Consider the following 20018-nt stretch of genomic DNA (forward strand, 5'->3'; position numbering starts at 1 on the left):
TGGGGTTTCCAAACAATCCATGGAGAGTGAATAATAGGATGACTTATGAGCACTGGAAGAAAAATTGATGAAGGAAGAAAAAAGGATGTGTTGAGAGCACCACATTTCATGAGGATGAAAATTCACTGAGCCTAAATGACCATACATTTGCACTCAACCCCATTACAAGCCTTGAAAAGACCTTTGTGATCTTGAGTGAGCTGAACCAAATGTTAACTGGAAAATACGGGCAAACCTATGGGTGAAAGCATGCATTGTGTTCCTCTTTTTGAGTGTGAATGTTGCATCTGATTCCTAATCTTAAAATGATTAAACCTTTGTGTGTGAAAATGGAATCGTTCTTTGTGTGAGGGCATTTAGATACTTTTGTTGAGCTTGAACTTGCATTTGAAGCAAGTATTGCGAGCATGAGAATCTTTGGTAATGGTGTGTCACAACTTGAATCTTTGAGTACACAATTCATTCTTGCATGAGTAAAGTGAGTCTTGTTGTGTACATTCATGATTGAGTCTTGTGTAGCACTGTTTGAGACATCCTATTTGAACTGCTGAACTTGAGTTTTACTTGAGGACAATCAAAAGTTTAAGTTGGAGGTGTTGATGAGTCCACAAATTGAACTCATTTAGGGCCATATTTTAATAGAATTAGTGTCCTCAAATGCTTCTTTTATCTCAATATCTAATAAAAACTCTTAAGTTTCATGTATTTGAAGATTTAAGGAGAGCTTGGACACTATGTCACAAAAAGGAACAAAAAGGCTAAAAGAATGAAGAAATGAAAGGTTGAGCATCGTTGTGTCCACTTGGCGAGTCATCGAAGGGTCTTGCCTCGCCTTTTGTTCCAGTGTGTTGAGCCTTGAAGAAAAGGATCAAATCGGCGGTGAAGAGGAGCAGTCGGCGTGTCGCCGAATAGTTCCGCAAAGCAGTACTATCTCGCCCAATAGTCCAGGACGCGAAGATGTTGTAGGCAAGAACGAAAGGCAATGAACTGCACCAACAGGGCTAATCGCCAACTTGATCGGCGATTTCGACTAACTTCGCTAAGTGATCCGCCGCATCACTATTTTTTGAAAACTATAAATACTAGCTGTAGCTTTTATTTTAGATATAAAAAAATTACTATCATCGAATATCAATTACTACTATCATATACAATATTTTACTCTCAAGTTTGAGAGGGTTTTGAAAAGAAGAAGAAGAAGAAGAAGAAGAAGAAAAGGTTTCATCTCTTTCAATTCTCTTGAATTCTTCATTCTTGACCTAAATTGAGACTTAAATCTTAATACCCATTTGAATGCAACATCATTTAGGTATAAATTTCTATCTCTTGCTGTGTGGCTAAAAACCCCAATTCTTGGGGTGTGATTTTGTGAATATGGGTTTAGATTTAGTTGTTGGGTCTTGCTTGCTGATAGTTTAAATGTAGTTTAATTTTGATTTCGTTTAGTAGTTGTGGATGAATCTAATGGATTTGTAGTTGCAAATACACGTTCACTCATGTGTTTTTGGCTTGCTCGAGAGAGAGAAGTCGCGAAACCAAGACTACTAAATTGATGGCCTAAGGAGTGGGTCGACATGAGGTTCAGCTCGAGAGAGTAAACCCTAGTCCCATATCCTAAAACTCAGCTCGAGAGAGTGAGTGGGGTAAGGCGTAGGCTGGTCTTCATGCAGCAAGTGGGTGTCCGAGAGGAACCCATTTGAAATGGGGTAAGTTACTCGAGAGAGAGCTTATTTCCATTTAAAGCTTAACCTAGTCAAAATTACTCTATAAGTTTTCTATCAAAAGCATGTACCCAACAATCTTGTTTATCCCATATTTTGATCACATCCCAAAAATTCCCCTCTCATTCATAGATTTCTTTGTTATTTTTACTGTTTTTGCTATACTTGTGACAAAACCCCCAAATTGATATTTGACACTTTTGTGTCACCCCCCTTTAATTTATTATGTTTTTAATCGTTAATGTCTTTAGTTATGACTAGTTAGAACTAAATTCTAGTTTGCTACTAATTCTCAAAACCGCTCCCTTGGGATACGACCCCAACCCTCGGTTGGGTTACTATATTATTATCGATCGTAGACACTTGCTTCGGAATTTGTGTCATTGATCACGATAAGCATCAAGGATCGTAATAAATCTATTCCTGGTGATTACGATAGTAAAAAATTGAAAGCCTAAAAAAACAGAGAAATCAATGACAAGCTAGACAGATTTTTAGAGCCGAAAAAGGTATGTGAAAAAAAGCTAAAAAACGTTGTAAACTTTTACACTATTGCTAAAAAGATTGAACTTAAGTTGATAACAATGATTCTACTAGATTCAGATATTTGTGTGATGTTGACCGAAAGATAATAAAAATTAGTGATTCAAAATTAAGACATTGAACACAAAACACTCATGTAGGGAAGCTTTTAAGAACAAAAAAGAGTTACTCAAGAAGCTTTAGCAAACTACTTCATGATTTTTGAAAAATAATACAAAGTATAAAGTGAAAGATATGCGACAAGATTTGGATGATAATTTTTCATTGAATATTTGTTATTCTAAGATGAAGAAAGTTAAAACGCTTGAATTAGAGAAAGTTAAGAGTAGCTATATTGATTAATTCAATAAGTTGAAGGATTATGTTCAAAATTGAGGGGTAACAACCTTGGTACTAATGCTATCATAAATATATATATATATATATATCTAAAAAGACTTTAAAATAAGAAAAAAAGAAGATTCTTAAAAATGTATATTTGTATTCAAGCTTTTAAAAATGATTGGAAAGGAGGTTTGAGGTCTTTTATGAGCTTGGATAAAACTTTTTTGAAAGAGAAATACAAGAAAACTTATTGATTGTCCTCGGACAAAATTTAGTGAAACACTTCTATCCACATGTTTTAACATTGGTGAACATTAAAACGTCTAAAATATAAAAATAATTTGTTGAGTAGCTAAGAAATTTTCTAAACCTAACAGATGGTGAAGAATTTACATTTATGTATTCTATGTAAAAGATAATTGTCTGACATTTTTATTATAAGTTTTAGATTTTCAGTTAAATTTTTATTCAAATAATATTTTAATTTGTTATGTTGTTTATTGTTATAGTTATTGCTCGATGTTGTTAGACATGTACTTTCTAAAGCACATCTTAAAGGGCGTGTAAAACACATAGAAGCCAATTGTAGCAAGACTTGAAAAGATGTACAACTGAAAACGTTACTATTGTGGTCTACTTGGAGCACCTACAAAAAAAGAATTTCAAAATTAATTGAAAATTTGAGTGCTACGTCTAAACAATTGTCGAGGATTTCATATGGTACCCTGCACAACACTAGTGTAAGGCTTATTTTGACACAATCTGTAAAAATTACTTATGTGAAAATAATTTTACAGAGTCATTCAACAAATAAATTCTAGATGTAAGGTAAAACCTATAATTAAAATGTTAGAAGATATTTGAATCTGTCACTATATTTTATTAACTTTATGTCTTTGATTTTTTTGTTTTGATTAGCTTAAGGCTAAATGGTCTGGTGGACCCTTGTATTTGTACCCATTTGTATTATGAACTCTTCTACTTACCCCTTTGTCATCTGAACCCCCGAACTCATTTAAACTCAACATGTTGAACCCTTTCAACTCATGGTGACTCTCAATCGCGCTGATGTCACATTCCATGTAAGATAATTTTTCCACATCATTTTTTATTTTTTATAATAATTTCTTTTTGGACAAAAAATCATAAAGTTTTGATTCAAACTTAAAAAAATAATTAATTATTCTTCTAAATTAAAATTTTGGGTCTCCCTACATCATCTGCCATTTTCACCGTGAAAAGGCTCAATCGCCAGAGAAATTTGCCGCTGCCACCACTAACCTCTTGCCGGCGAGACCACAAATACTCTCCCCTCATCTGTCTCTGTCTTCATCGCACACTTTCACCATTTTTCTTACCTCATCCTTCTCCAACCTCCACAAATCCAAAAATCATAAGCCGCCACACCAGCTCCTTGCCCCTCACCAACCTCGTTCCCCTCTCCATTGTCTTCCTTTTTCCGTACCATCGACGACTCCTGCGAACAACCAGGGACCCCCATCGACCGAAGAAAGTCATGGCCGCCGTCGTCGCCATTTTTGCCGGCGAAATCACATATACTATCTCCCTCACTATCTTCATCTCCACAGCACACCATCACTATTTTTCTTTCCTCCTCCAATCTCCACAAAAACAACAACCTAAAGCCACCGCACCACCAGATCTGGCCGAAAAACCTCTTCACCACCATGACCGCACCCCACCTCGTTCTCCTCTCCACTAGCCAGTGTCACCTCTCTCTCACGCCACTGCGATTCAGTGGTCTCTGGCGAGAGCTGGTCCGCTTTCTCCTTCTCACGGTGAACCAGTCGCCAAGAACTGCTAAATAGGTGTTTTTTTTTGCAACAAAACCTATTTCCAAATACTGGAGTCACTTAATAGTACAAAGCAAAGACAGTCGTCACATAGAAATACAGCCTGAAACCTCGACGAACAAAATAAAAATGGCTACCGTAAGTTAACAAATAGTATATTTTTGCCCAAAGGAAAAAAAAGAACAAAATTTCAAGCTGAAAAAGGTGTGAGCATTTCTCACTATTAAATCCAATCTCAAAAATTAAAAAGAGATTGCCACAAAGAACATTCAGCGGATTGCTAAACCTTGCTAAATAGGTGTTGGTAATTTGTGGAGAAGAAAATAAAAAGTTTGTTCAAGCGTGAGAATGGCCAAAAAGGAGGGGTTAGTGAGGGAAGAAGAAATGACTTCTTAATTAATTGCTGAAAAAAGTGGGTCGTTGGGTGAAGAAGAAGGGTTTCAATTTTCTTTTTTATGTTTATTATTTTACTCTTTTAATTTAAATATTTTTAAATTTTAAATATGATGTTCACTTGCCTTAATAGGCGTGTGGTCTCACTCTCTTGCCAACTCAACCATATTAATGTCACATAGGCATGGTCAACGGTCAGAGGGGTTTGATATATTGTGTTTTATTAAGTGTAAGGGTTCAGATGACAAATGGGTAAGTAGAAGGGTTCACAATACAAACGGGTACAAGTATAGGTATCCACCAGATCATTTTGCCTTGGCTTAATGTCGTTATGTTATATTAGCTTAATGTCATGGTTGTATATATAAGTTGGGTTAACTGATTGTTTGTCACCTATTATATATAATCTTATTGTTCCTATATATAGGTTAACTTAATATGTTTGTTGTATTTAGGGGCGTCAAATGAGCGGGTTGGGTTGAAATTTGAGATATTAAAATGGGTTGAAATAGAAATTGGGTTGGGTCCTAACCCGCCCAAGTTTACTTTGGGCTCAAATGGGCTTAAAAACGAATTGAGTCTTGATCCGCCTAATTTGACCCGCTTAATCTCAATATTTTAATATATTGTTATTTAAATTTTATAACCACAATTTGAATTTCAACTTTAGAAAATTTAAAAAATGAAGTTACAAATTAATAGATAAATCCTAAAAGATATAAAATAGATAGTAATTCATACTTTCAATATGGGAAGTTGGGAACATACATTACATCAATGCAAATAAAGAGTCTTAAAACGGGTTGAAATTGGAGATTAAATTGGGTTCAATTGAGGATTCTCTTAAAATGGTTAAGGCTATAACGAGTTGATATTGAACCCAATTCAAATCATCTAGAGTTCAACCCTTAAAATTTTGGACGAGTTAGGCGGGTTACCTATAGTTGGACTCATTTTTGACACCCTTAGTTGTATTTATAAGCCAGCCTTAATCTCATTGTATGTTTGATTTATATTAGCTTAATGTTGTTATTATTATTATTATTATTATTATTATTATTATTATTATTATTATTATTATTATTATTATTATTATTATTTAAGTTATGTATAAATTAATAAATTTTGAAGATAATGGTGGAGCCAGAAATTTTATTAAGGGTGTCCAAGAATAATGAATGGTGTGTGTCTGTCATAATAAAACAAAAAAATATTGTACTATTTGGGATTTGAACCCTGAAACACCTTCATTCAAATGAACACCCATTAACACTATGCCAAAAGGCATAACTTTTGTCAAGGTTGTCCACCTTTAAATATATATCCTTTAAAGGTAGAATTTGACATATATATACAATGTAATTTTTCGACGAAAGGTGTCCAACTGGCTATAGCTACGCCCCTGTGCTTGAAGAAGAAGATAAAAATTGGAGAGGAGATTTTAGTCTACAGGCCATGAAATTATATAATGATTTCAAATCATTGCACAATGTTGTTAAGTTCAATCTAATAGGTGGTAAGAATTCTCATATGTAAGGGTAGAGTAGGTGCTTACGCAGTCCGGTGGGTTGGCTGGTGACACCATATCTAAACACAACTTCAACTTTTAAAAACATTTTTAACTTTTAACATTACATACTACCTTTTAAGATATTAATCAATTATGTTCAAACGCCTACTAAGTTTGTAGCTGCTAGCTTGCTACTTAGTTTATGAGGCTGGATTGGCCTTTATGATCCTATATTTCCCACATTTTGTTAGTTTGAAAATAGTGGCTCAAGTAACAAATAAAGTGTATAATCAATCACTCAAACCTTTCCAAATTGCTTCTTTTTTCTTTCCATGCTTAATATTTGGTAGACTGTTCATAGCTATAATAACATCAAAATCAACCATGTCTAGCTCGGCTAAATCAGTCTAAGTATGATGGCTGCAAATGATGCCTATAAATCTTGGATCATCCATTTCATCTGGACCAAAATCTTAGTGCTAAATTAAAATAAGGATATAATATTTTTTTTAAAAATAGGAAGATATGCATCTGAAATCCTTTCAATAGTGCTAAATAAACAGCTCATTATAAAGTTCCCTGCACTTTCTCAAAGAAAGAATGTACTATGCTTATTTATTTGCTGGCTTACATACATGCAATCTAGTAAATCACAAATTCACCTAACATAATATATATCTACAGTTCACAGTTCTATGCATTTTCAGTTTCAGTATCTACCTAGTTCAGAAGTTTGTAGATGTATCTAAACAAAAATGGCGTAAATTGGAGACGAATCACCCTAGAAATGTTGGCATCTCTTTTCTTCCTCAACATATAGTAGCTGAATATATTCACTGAAGAAAGCTGCTATGTACGTACGCCTGTCAAAACTCGAAAGTACTCTTGAAGCATTACACTTGTTATTTTGAATACTTGTCCTGGTTGGATTAATGTATTCTGTTTCTCAAATTCCATCTTAACTGGTATAGAACAAGCTCCGCGTGTGGTTGCATACATTAACTACAGTATGATCAATCGCATTGAAGACCAATCCCTCACTGCTGCTAACAAGGAAAATATCTCTAGTTCTACCTGATTTTACTGGTTTTTAGATTATCTCTGTATACTTTTGTTAGGGTGACTCAAGTAGTGCATCCAGCTCTATGGCGCATCTTCGCTTTAGGGGAGGCCACCTTTGAAACTTTTTCTTGCTCTGTAGAATTCCGTCAACAGCAACTAACATTTGTTCAACCTGCATTACAACAAAAAACAAGCTTTATGTATTGTGTATTATTGTTCTATGATTGTAATCATCTGTCATTAGATTTTCATTTTGAATGATTATAATCAAGTTTTGATTATTCTGATTGTTCCATCGCGCATTAGCTACTAAAATGAAGAGAAGCATGAACATGGAAAAAATTGTATCAGAAGTCCATACTCTTCTTTCAAATGATTATCAATATTTATGTTACTATGATATGATTAATATTTGTTATTTTTTTAGACTAAAAATCAAGTTACTTGCCTGGATCATTGAAGGCCTATCTGTTGAAAATTGTTGTATGCACAATGAGGCAACCATAAGAATCTGATTAAGCTGTTCTAAGTCATATGCATCTCCGAGTGATGGATCGACTATCTCACTATTTTTCTTGTTGAGAAGCAATGGTTTTGCCTGAAAAGTTGATTGGTTTCAGTTGAAGCAATAGGCAAATATATAGTACTACATTTGCATTTGACTAATGAAGGAGTTGAGATGATTACATACCCACATCACAACACTATTATGAGCTTCATCCAAAGCTGGACGTCCAGAAACGATCTCCAACAGTAACACACCAAAAGCATACACATCAGTTTTTTCATCCACAATGCCATGCATAAAGAACTCAGGAGGGAGGTATCTGCCATGAACATGCAAAATGAAAGTTACTTCAAAAGGATCTTTTTCGCATATTTATAATAGGTAAAGCTTAGGTTCCCACAAACCCACCCAAAGGTGCCTTCAACCTGTGATACAGTGAGGTGAGTCCACTTATCAGGGAGCCATTTTGCAAGTCCAAAATCAGTTATCTACACAAAACCAAAGGATCAGCAACAAATCGTGCGATTCAATGTGGACAAAACAGAACCCCTACAGTTTTCTTATAAAACTATATGTTATTGAAGGAGATATTCCGAAATCATAGAAATGAAGGCAGTTTCATGTCATGATGAGTGGTTCAAATATATTAATACCTGAGCCTCAAAATCTTCTGTCAACAATACATTAGCAGCCTTGATATCTCTGTGGATAATCCGCCTCTGGCAGCCCTCGTGAAGATATGCAAGACCTGCTGCAGTGCCAAGAGCAATATTATACCTTACTTGCCAAGTCAATTTACCCCTGTCACCTGATAATGTTGCAGACATAATAAAATAAAGTAATTAGTTGTTAAGAGTCAAGAGAAAGCATCATTTCATAAAAAGAATACTAATGAACATACCACTGAGCATATTGGCTAAGCTTCCATGAGGAGACAAAGGAAGAACAAGGTGCATCCCCCCTTCGACTCCATAGCCAATTACATTGGCAACATTTGCATGTTTGACATGTACTAAAATTCCTAGCTCAGATAAGTAGTCCGACGTCATTTCCTCTTGAGATCCTCTGGTCAACCTTTTCACTGCCACAGGTTGGCCATCTTTGAGAAGTCCCTTGTATACTTCAGAATAACCTCCCTCACCAATCAAGTTATCTTCCAAAATGACAACAAAAGCTTAGGCATCACAATATGGTTCTACAACATAATACTAAACATACGCAATTCAAATTTGAGAGAGATCATAAACAAACTAGCTCATACTATGAAGATCAAAATCATATATCCGTTTGAAGTTAGCTACCTCCGAGCCAACTGAAATTTAAAAATCTTTTAAGAGAAGAAACTTGCGTACCAGAACTAAAGTTGTTGGTAGCTTGCTTAAGTTCTGTGAGGGAGAAATTCTTCCAGTTAGCTTCAAAGCACTGTTGCAAATCAGCATCTAGAATAGGAGCAGGCAGCATTGGCATGCTACGTCGTGCACTCCTACTTTTTCTTTTGGATAGCATCTTTATGGAAGGTAATGAAGGTAGCGAAGGAATGGTAGGATGGAACGTATGCAACTGTATAGATGGTCCTTTCTTTAGTCTTTTAATGAATCCTTGCCAACCATCTGAATCTGAAGTGCTTGGCTTGGAAGTAGTTGTTTCAGACTGATCTGTCTGATTCTCCGAAGCTTCTCTTATCGACTCCTCATTTACTTTATCCTCTTTGATAACTTCTCTAGTAGAATCCTCATCCATATCATGATCTTCTCCCACGCTTAGACTTCGAAACTCTAGCATAAAAATGATATAAAAGGTTAGAATATAATTAAACACATGATATTTAAGATAATACCATGAAAGAAACTAGTATGTTATCGATCACCTTCCGCGGTGAGTGAAATGGAGGAAGCACAAAATAGTAGCTTGGGTCCAACCTTGAAAAGCTCCTCATCTGACTCTTCTTCATCAACATTATTGCAGGTATTCTCACTGTTAACATAATTTGGGAAGCCAGAGATATAAATAAAGACCATTTCTTAAAAAGCATAGATGTTAGAAAATCAAGCAAATATTCCTTAAAACATTTTACAAGCAAGGAAAAGGCTTTTTCCACCATTTCTTTGTCCTGTTTCATTCAAATCTGACTTGTCTATATCATTTGGAAAACTATACTATATTTTATCAAAAAAACAAAATCTAGAAATTCAATTGTTGTCAAAAAGAGAAGTGCCAACATCAATATGACAATACTGTTAATGTCTTTCTACCTTTGTTATTGCATGAATTTTATCACATGAAAATTATATAAAGGAGAGTTGCGATTCGTTGACGATCAACGTTACAACAGTCAAACATCTCATCTAACAGATCTGATAAGATGTATAACGATATAGATATGAATTCACACAATATATACAAAAACACACACAGAGAGCCTTATGGGCGCGCGTGACATTGCAAACACATACATTAAGTATAAATGAAAAAAATTAGAAAACAACATTTCCCAGAAACAGGAAATAATAGGTAGAAACAAATAAATATTGGAGATGTCCATTATGAAACAATAAACAGAAAATCATCATATATATACCATGGAGAAACCGAATGTTCAAGAATAGTTTCCATTGATCCTCACAAAAAGAACCCAAAAGAGCCAAATAAGGGTGAATTTAGGCTTCCTCCACAGACACCAAAGAATTGGGAGAATTGCAGAATGAATGAGAAAGAGAGAGAGAAGTTTAGAGGAGAGGAGAAAATGAGGAAAAGGAAAGAGGGAAAATAGTGGTTATGTTATCAACCTGCATGCATGCCAATGTATCCTATAGCCCAAAATTGTGGAACCTCAAAATTTTATTTACTAGGGATCAAAACACAATCTAAATAAATATAATCTGAATCCGTACCAATAAGTATATATTTGGTACGAGGGAAAATATTTTCTATTGACTATGTTTTTTTAGAAAATGTTTTCCTGAAAAATAAGTGGGTTTCTAACTTAATTTTTTATGTTTGGTTGGTGAGTGGAAAATATTTTCTAGTGTATGGTTGGTGATGAATGAAAAATATTTTTCAAAATATATCTTTTATTTTTGGCCAGAGGATAGAAAATATTTTTTAGGGAAAGAGTTTCTAATCTGAAAATCAACATCGATAATCGATCTAGGACCCAACCCCGACAACCGACCCAGAACCTAATCTCAACACTCGAACCGAGACTTGACCCCGATTTGGATCCGACATTCGAACTTGGCACCAACCCCAACCATGACACCCAAACTGGGACACAATCCCGAAACCCAACCCAAGACCTGACCCCAACTCTTGATCCAAGACTCGAGACCTGACATTCGAACTGAAATTCAACCCCGACCTCGACACTCAAACATGGATACAACTCTAACGATTGATTTGGGATCCGACCCCAACACCTGACCCTAAATCCATTCTCGAACCCTGACATGAGACCTAATATTCATACTGGACCGAACGCCAACAACAACACCCAACTTCGATGATTGATTCATGGCCTGATCCCGACATTCGACTCGGGACCCGACCCAAGACCCGACTTCTAAACCCAGAACCCGATCCCAACAGCTGACCAAGGACTCGACTTCTGAACTCTGATTTGATCCCGACTTCAACAGCTAAATCGGGATCCAACACCCAACCTCAATACATGAACCGAGACCCAATATCAAAACCGAGACTCAACTTTCGAACCGCGATCTGATCCCGACCTAATACCCAACTTCTAAAATCAAGACCCGACCCCCACCTGAGATCCGACCCTGGTCCCAACATCCAAAACTTAGACCCGACCCCAACTCTCGACTCATGACCCGACTTTCGAACCTGGACCAAACCCAACTTTCGAACCATGATCCGACCCCGACACCAACACCCGATCCCAACACTCGAATCAAGACCGACATCAAAACCCGAACCGAGACCCAACACTAGAATTGATACTCGACTTCCGAACCAGGACCCGTCCCTGGACATGACTTCCGAAATGGGTGGTGCATACTGCATCAGTACCTTAGAAAACTAATTTACATTACTTAGTACATTATTTTCTTCAAACTTACATGTCATATGGCCAAATCAGAATTTAATCATTGTGGTTCTCCAAGTTGATAGAATAAAGTATATATTCAATTTTATCTCCATGTGTTTTGCGCAAGCACATATATACATTGAAGCCTTGATTGAGGCACTACTCTACTTTCGAAGCTCAAAACATTTGAGTTCAATAAATGTACAAGCAAAAATGTACATGAAATTCTGTTATTGTTGTTGAAGCTATAAATTAAAATAAAATACATCGACAACAAAAGAAGAAAATACAATATAGTGAAACAATTTTGGCACATTTAGTTTATTCAGTCAATTTACAGTAAAAAATACATGCAATATTCAAGCTTTGGATATTTTATTGGGCATTACGAGAGATCAACCCTTCAAAGATGGTATAAAGGTCTTTGTTTTCTTCACCAAAAATTTCAGCTGCTTTCCGCAAAGTTTCCTAAAATGTCCAAAAATAAGCTTGTTACATTTGTACAGAGCAATGTATTGGTAGTTAGTGTCATAAGATCATCATGTGAGGCAAAGCATACCTCTTTCGTTTGCTTGTGCGAGTTCAGTTCCTTAACATTTGCTAGAAAACCACCAAACTGCTCATACGATAGCCGACTCCTGATAATGCACAAACCATCCAATGGTTATGAAATAGAAGTTCAAAGACTCTTAGAATATACAAACATGAAACACAGAGCATATCACAAAGCACACGCAAATCTGGTTCGAGAAGACTGACAATCGCCAGAGTTATGGAACATGAAGTTTCGTCCCATTTTTGCATTAGTTGAAGGTCTAAGTAAGATATTTACAGTTATCAAATTGAAGAATAATCTGTTAGTTCTTCCCAGAAATAAAGAAGAAGGATTTCCGAAGTGAACACCAAAAATGTTTTCGACATACTAGAAGAAATGAAAGATAAAACCAATTTAGTAACAGACTTTGGTCTCTTGGTCCATTTCTTTGAATATTCGGGCAACAATATAATCATGTATTATGTCAGGAGGTGCTTACGAGAGCCTTGTTTAAATTTTGGTACAAGAGATCTCCGACTTATGCAATAATTTTCTTCCCCCAAGTAAATACAGTTAGATGTTTTAGTTGAGTTAAACATCAATTACAGTAACTGTCTCACATCAAAAAATTAAAAAGGAAAGAAGATTATGACCCTTAGTGTAGGAGGTTGTAGTGAATGTTACTAATGAGACTTTCTTTTAGACCCTCAGGGTGCATCGTGACATCAAAATAAGTATTTTTTGTCAATCCTACATATGCGATTGAACTTTCTCTAACAAAGTGCTGTGGACAGTCAGTACGAAATAAACAATAACTTTGTTTTCAGCAGCAATAGCTTTACCTGACTTGTCGGAAGAACTCTTTTCCATCCACTCGAGCTCGTGCTGGGAGGGTACATGCAAAAGTGGTGACATTCATGTCAGACTTCAGAATATGAGGCTTTAATTTTGTTAAATTAAGGAGGAAGTAAAGACACGGCTAGGCATTCATGCACTATATATAGGTGCAAAAGAGTAGGTGACTGGTGGCACTTAGACCACATGTTATTCAATAGAAGGTAGTGATTGCCGATAATAAAACTGTCCCTTCTCCCTTGCATTACCTTACTCAAAATAGGTTCTCGACTAGGATGAACTTATTTCATCAAGTAAAAAATTTATTCATCCCGGCAACCTTTGAGCTGAAGATAAAACTGGTGTATTTTTAGACTGAACAAAATCCGCAGATATTTAATAATGCATGCCAAAATGAGCAAAGAAAGGAACCCAATATGAGTTCTTCAGAAAAAGAACAAACCAGTTTGTGATCCTGCTTCAAGGCCTGACATCGAGCCATGCTGGCTGTAGGATGTAGAAAATGCTGAAGATCTGTCATCATACATGCCTCTTACTGTTGAGAATGAAATAGAATGCCTCCTTGGAGATAGTGGTCTTGGCGACCTTGAAGGAGACACGGATGCTGAAAGACTTGGAGGGGAGCCAGGAGGAGTAAGACGTGGGGTGCTAGTCTGCGATGCTAACAACAAACCTGGTGATATTCGAGGCCTCGAAGCTGCAATCATTGAATAAAGATAAAATTTCTGGTTAAGTTACACAATGCAAAAGTATTTCATAGATTAAAAGTTGCTTAGCCAGAGGTCACCAATAATATCACAATACAGACTATTTGGGTTTTGGAGCATACTTTCTGATTCGGCATCCTCTGAATGTGAATATCCACCCTCTGTTGACTGGGTCCGTTGAGGAGGTCTTGAAGCTTGCGAGGAAGAATCTTGATCTGAATAATTTAAACTAGCTTGGTTAAGTGATACTCGTAACTTGAAAATGTTATTTTAAAGTGCTCAGAGATAAAACACCTTTCATTTTAAATAATTTGCAGAGCTACTTGTTTCCTCGTACCCCCATCTACCCACTGGAAAAAGAAGGGCCCAAAACATATGCTAAGAGAATGAAAAAGGGAGAGAAAATGACCCAAGTATATTAAACTGTCGACTGCATATGACAAAAGATGCACAAAAGATTGTCAAATCAATAAAAACCTTTTAATCTTTAGAACCAATAATAGACAACTTCATTATATCCTCACGAAAAGAGAAAAGTTTCAATATCTAAAGTTGCGGAGAAACTTCACTCTAATAAACATATTTCACATAGCAAACTTTGGAACATATTACACATGGCAAAGTTTGGAGCAATAGAACACCTTCAGACAAAGATATTTACTGAATATGAGCAAATTGCAGATAAAGAATATAGACATTGAGCAATGACTAAAAAGATAAACCTGATTGGTTTTGTCCATTTTTAGCAAAATCTGGAGCTCCAGCCTGTCAAACACCAAAAGCGACAGATTATTAATGAGGACAACATTTGCTACTTACAAGATTAGCAGGTAATAGTGTTGCCAGTTCCCGTAAATTTTCAGCACTGAGAAATTTAGCCTATTTCCATGTAATAGTATAGTACCCTCAAAGGCATTATTTTAGTTACAGGAATAAAATAGCAACAGAAAGATGGAGAAATCCTTCGATTTTCATACAAGGACTTACCGAGCTGTCTTCTTCCTCATTAAGCGATCTCATAAGCGTCTTTCTGAAGGCTTCCAACTGTAAGTTTCAAGAGATCAGTCTTTTAGAACAAATAAATCCAAAATATACCCTACTACCATTGCAGATACATGATGTCAGAATTTCGGATCAAGTGGAATAACACCTTATGGATAGGTAGATTATTACACATGTGCACATTATGACACAGCTTAAATAGAGGAAAGAGAAGGTTATCGTTAGCTCCAACTAGTTATGCAGTCGTCTGTACTACAATACTAGTCCAGTGGCAATGTAACATGAGAAAACATTAGTGCTGGTTCAGTAAATATTAAGCCATTAAACACTTGGATAGTTGGTTAATAAGGAACAAATAGCTACTACTACTGAATTAGGGCTATGTGTATGAATAAAGCTCCATTTGTATGTTCATTCAAGTGAATAACGTATGTGAATAGACCACATTAATGCTTCAGTGCTTGCCGAAAGGATGACCGATACTATAGTAATATTTAATGTACATGTCACTATCTAACCAAAGGACATTGTTGGAAACTATAGAAGTACTCCATCGGGTAACTGCTAAACTGACAATTACATACTCTATAACATGTAGGAGCTCTCTTCACTCCATAAGGTCCATAACAAGCCACAAGTTGCTCGGGATAATTGAAGCTAAAGTGCCTTAGACAAAACACCCCTAATAATCTTGTTCTCCCACCCTTTTCCCCCCTTCCTGTTTAACATTACACTCTTAAATCTCTTATAAAATCATATCATACTGCTTTTCTTCTTTTTTTCAACTAGCTTGTATACTAGAGGTCTCAGATTTAAATTCTGGGAATGGAGCTCTTTAATTTCCCCCATAGTGAGCTTTCCCGATGACTGACATGAATCCAGATTAGCCCTGCCAGTAGAATTCTGATATCGGATGTTTAAAGCAAAAACAAACATGGTGACCTGCTTAAAGCTTCAAACTTAAATCAATTTGGACTAAGTAGAGCAACATTCAAATCTCAAATGCAAGTATTGACTAAGTAGAGCAACAGCAGTATGCCAGCATCATCATTTGGGATGAATGAATAATACCTTAGCAACATCACGATTAAGCTTCCTCACAGTATTAGACAGCGTTGAATTCTCTTTCACCAAACTCTCCTGCAAAATTCAACCACTACAAACAAGTCAACCCAAGTAAACAAACAAGAAGGAAAATGCCGAATCAATACAGGTCAGGTCGGGTCGGACCTTTTCTTGCTCAGCGCGGGAAAGCCTATCGGAGGCGTCAGCGAGGGAGGAGTCAAGTGAGTCAAGCTGGGAGTTGAGGTCGTTGATGATGTCATCTCTCTCCGACAAGTGGCGGCGTAAGGCGGCGGCTTCCGATTCCAAGGCGGAGATGCGCGTGGATAAGGCAATGGAAGTGATCTTACGCGCTAAATCAAGCTGTTCAAATGGATCTGACGGCAGTACTTCCACAATTTCCTCGGGAAGATCGAATTCCGTAGCCATTTTATTTTATTTTCAACTAACTTACCTATTCTAGTGTTGTACTACTGCTCTATTATTTAAGTTTTTAATTATTTTATTTTGTTTTTTTCTTTGAATTAATTATTGTTATAGCTTGTTTTGTTGTGTGAATCTTTTTGTTATGGTAAGGAAAATAGTGTGTCCACAAAGGAGATGTGAGTAGGATAAGGTTGCTTTTTGGAGTTATATGGTCACTTCTATGTGTGGTTGTTTTTCTCCTTTCTAGCAAGTTTCCTTTGTTTGGTCATTGTTCACAATTGGTTCTTTGATTGACTATATGAGTTCTCATATTATTGATGAGTATTCGATTCTTCACATTGCAATTTACTTTTCTTTTTTTTTTCCTCTATCCCCAAATTATTTTATTTTTTTAAAAGAGAAGGGAAATTGTATGCTTCATTCATCCGTCCTAAATTAATTGTTATATTTTGCATTGTGAGAATCTATAGGACTGCTTTATAATCTAAACTAAATTAAACCAACTTAATGTTTTATATTTAAAAATTATAATAAAAATACTATAAATTACAATTATGCTCATATTAGTTCAATAAAATTATATTTATTTTAAAATATTAATCATAGTTCACATAGTTTGATTTTTGAATAGAAAATCATGAGAATTATTTGATATGAACAAAGTGTTAAGGAGGTTAATTTAAAGTGTTATTAAAAATTGAGGTGTGTAACAATTGAACCAACCGATAAACTGAATTGAAAAAGTGATATTGGTTTATTGCTATTGGGTTATTGGTTATTGGGTTAACGATTTAATGGTTTTATAAAAAAAGGGGTTATCGGTTAGGTATTGATTTTTAATTGTGGGTTATTGGGTAAACCGATAACACATTAAGAGTGTAGTAATTTACTATTTTTACCCACATAAATATTAAAAATTAATCCCAATACTTTACTAGTTATTGTCTTTGTCATCCAACCTTCAATTCATACTTCACATAGTGACTTTGAGTTCACAACTTCACATTATACAAAACGTCAAAACCTAAAGTAAGAACTATATTTCTCTTAATATCTCTTTGTGTTACACTTGTATAGTTCTTTCCATGTTAGTTATTATTGTTTCTATTTTATGAGCATTTATAAAGTTACATTATTGTCTAGTCGCGTCAAATTTGTTAGAGAAGTCATATATTTATTTTATAAGTATTTTCTTCTGGTTAAATCAAAAAACCGAAACGTTAAGGACCAAAATTGATAAATCAAAAATTTACAAAAAATATCTTATTGATATTGTGTATTTAAAACCGAAAAATTGACAAATCGAACCGATAATACATAAAATTGAACTGAACCGATCGATGCACACCCCTAATTAAAACTAATGTTGACCTAATCAATAGTATTAGGTATTTAGACCAACTTGATTTGAAGTCTCTCTAATTTTGGGAATTGTCATTAAATATTATTTTTGCTTTATTTAGGACAAAAATACTGCTCAATTATTACTATTTTTTTATCAAAAAGGGCTAAAACACCTCAAAAGTTTCCTTCGCTCCTAATTGGCATGCTATATCGTTAAGCCTCATTTAGGGAAAATTATAGAACAAGACAAACATGTGATATTAATTTCCAATAAATCACTACAGTTTAAAGTAATTACAATTCATAGTTATGTGTAGGGTTTTATAGCAAATTTATCTTTCTTATATCCCTCTCTCCCTTGCCCTCTCTCTCTCCATCCCAAACAACTGCAATCCAAAAATGAAAAACATTTCACATAATGTGACAATTATATTTTTGTATTATGTATTTGTATTCCATATAAACTATATTTATGATGACACTTGATACAACAAACATAATATGCATTCATCCTCTCTATCAAATGTATTATGTATCAATTGTATTCAATCAAATATAGGTGAGAGATTTGTACTCTATATCAATTGTATTGAGAGTGATGAGACAACTATATTTGTATTTTGTATCAAATGTATTTGTATTCTATATCAATTGTATTTGTGATACAACAAATACAACATGTATTCATCATCTCTCCTCCTTCTCTCATTCTCACTTGCATCTCTCTTCCCTCTCTTGATCTCACTCGCATCTCACTTCTCTCTCGATCTCACTCATCTCTCTTTTCCTAATATGTAGCTAAATATAATAATTTTTTATACAATTGTATTCATTTTGATATCAATCAGTTGTATCAACTGTAATCATGATACAACATGCTACAACGAATACAACATGTCTTTAATCTCTCTCTGTCTCACTCGCCTCTCTCCTCCCCCAAACAACATGTAGCTATAATTCGTAATTAAGCAAACTATAACTATAAATCTCTAACTAAACCAAAATTATAGTCATTTTTAAAACTTCCCCTTTTTCTTAATAATAGACTTATTTAATTCGTTAAACTAATTTAACTAAAATTATAATCTTATTATTTTTAAAAAAATGCATTTGTTTATTAAGAAAAAATCATCATGCTTAAAAATCATTTATCATACTTAATTTTTTTTTTCTACTATAAAGAATAGCTTTTCTACTCCAACCGTAAAGAGTGAGCAGGCCAAAATTGGCTAACAATGGCCAAGAGCAACCCCTTTTTTTTTAAATTCGGAATCAAAAGGGTAAAAAATTTGAGCAAAATTTCCAAAAAGGAAACAAAATTGAGTATGAAACCAAAATGACAACATTTGGATGGAGTTGTTGATGGTATTAAATTCTACATGTCAGAATGAGCCTTACAAGGCTCACTCTGACATGAGTCTTCCCTTTTAAAAAAATGACTTCAAAAAATTAATATTCTTTCTATATTATTTATTTAATCATTTTGTTGTTGTGTTTATTTTTATTTATTCTTTACTATTTATATGTAAATAAAAATGTAAGCGATGTGGTCAAGTTTAATAATTTTTTATATAATTTGATAATATTGATGACAAAATATAGGGACATGAAAAAAATATAAAGGACAAAGAATTTTTTTATCCTTTTTATGTCAACAAAAAAGAAAACACAATTTAGGGTTGCGTATCGTTCGATTCGGTCTGATTTTGAAGTTTATCAGTTTGACTTATTAGTTATCGGTTTGTAGACATGCTAAATCGTTATAAAACCATTAAAATATTGGCTTATTGGTTATTGGTTTATTGATTATTGATCGTTATCGGTTTAATCGTTAGGATTTGACACGAAAAATAAATCATTGAAAATCACTTATAAACAAGGTGACAATCCAAATGAACCATGCATATATTATCATGATTGCTACATTGATTCCTTAAGGAAAAATTACCTCACAGTACATCTATTGAAGGGTTAATATTACAATTATTTTTTTTGAACCACATGATAACCGGCAGCCGCTACAACCTCTGCCCATTGGATGAGCACTCTGTGGTGAGCACTTTGTGCGCACTGGGTAAACCCCTCACTGTGTAAATATTACAAACTTTATATTAATTTTTTTATTACATTTATGAAGTTTTAAGATTAGCTTTAATTTATAAAT

At 34.8% G+C, this 20018-nt stretch overlaps 2 protein-coding genes across 3 annotated transcripts; both read right to left on the bottom strand.

Annotated features, from left to right (window-relative positions):
* Positions 1 to 4228: 4228 nt before the first annotated feature.
* Positions 4229 to 10583, bottom strand: LOC102592098 (receptor-like cytosolic serine/threonine-protein kinase RBK2). The gene is made up of 10 exons (XM_006365211.2): positions 10454 to 10583; positions 9743 to 9849; positions 9228 to 9650; positions 8777 to 9028; positions 8529 to 8683; positions 8284 to 8363; positions 8059 to 8194; positions 7816 to 7965; positions 7481 to 7539; positions 4229 to 4439 (listed from the first exon to the last, which is right to left on the bottom strand). The coding sequence occupies exons 1-10, from the start codon at positions 10486 to 10488 to the stop codon at positions 4229 to 4231; spliced, it is 1608 nt and encodes a 535-aa protein (XP_006365273.2). The 5' UTR covers positions 10489 to 10583.
* Positions 10584 to 12097: 1514 nt separating this feature from the next.
* Positions 12098 to 16589, bottom strand: LOC102592431 (uncharacterized protein At4g15545). Of its 2 annotated transcripts, none has more exons than XM_015304359.1 (9): positions 16253 to 16589; positions 16094 to 16162; positions 15008 to 15064; positions 14743 to 14785; positions 14143 to 14214; positions 13756 to 14010; positions 13301 to 13343; positions 12483 to 12561; positions 12098 to 12391 (listed from the first exon to the last, which is right to left on the bottom strand). In XM_015304359.1, the coding sequence occupies exons 1-9, from the start codon at positions 16511 to 16513 to the stop codon at positions 12299 to 12301; spliced, it is 972 nt and encodes a 323-aa protein (XP_015159845.1). In that variant the 5' UTR covers positions 16514 to 16589; the 3' UTR covers positions 12098 to 12298. The 2 variants fall into 2 exon arrangements, with proteins under 2 accessions (XP_015159845.1, XP_006365274.1); XM_006365212.2 differs by having other exon boundaries at positions 14143 to 14235; positions 16253 to 16588.
* Positions 16590 to 20018: the final 3429 nt, after the last annotated feature.

Source organism: Solanum tuberosum, unplaced genomic scaffold (assembly GCF_000226075.1).
Source record: "Solanum tuberosum cultivar DM 1-3 516 R44 unplaced genomic scaffold, SolTub_3.0 scf00532, whole genome shotgun sequence".
Lineage (NCBI taxonomy): Eukaryota > Viridiplantae > Streptophyta > Magnoliopsida > Solanales > Solanaceae > Solanum > Solanum tuberosum.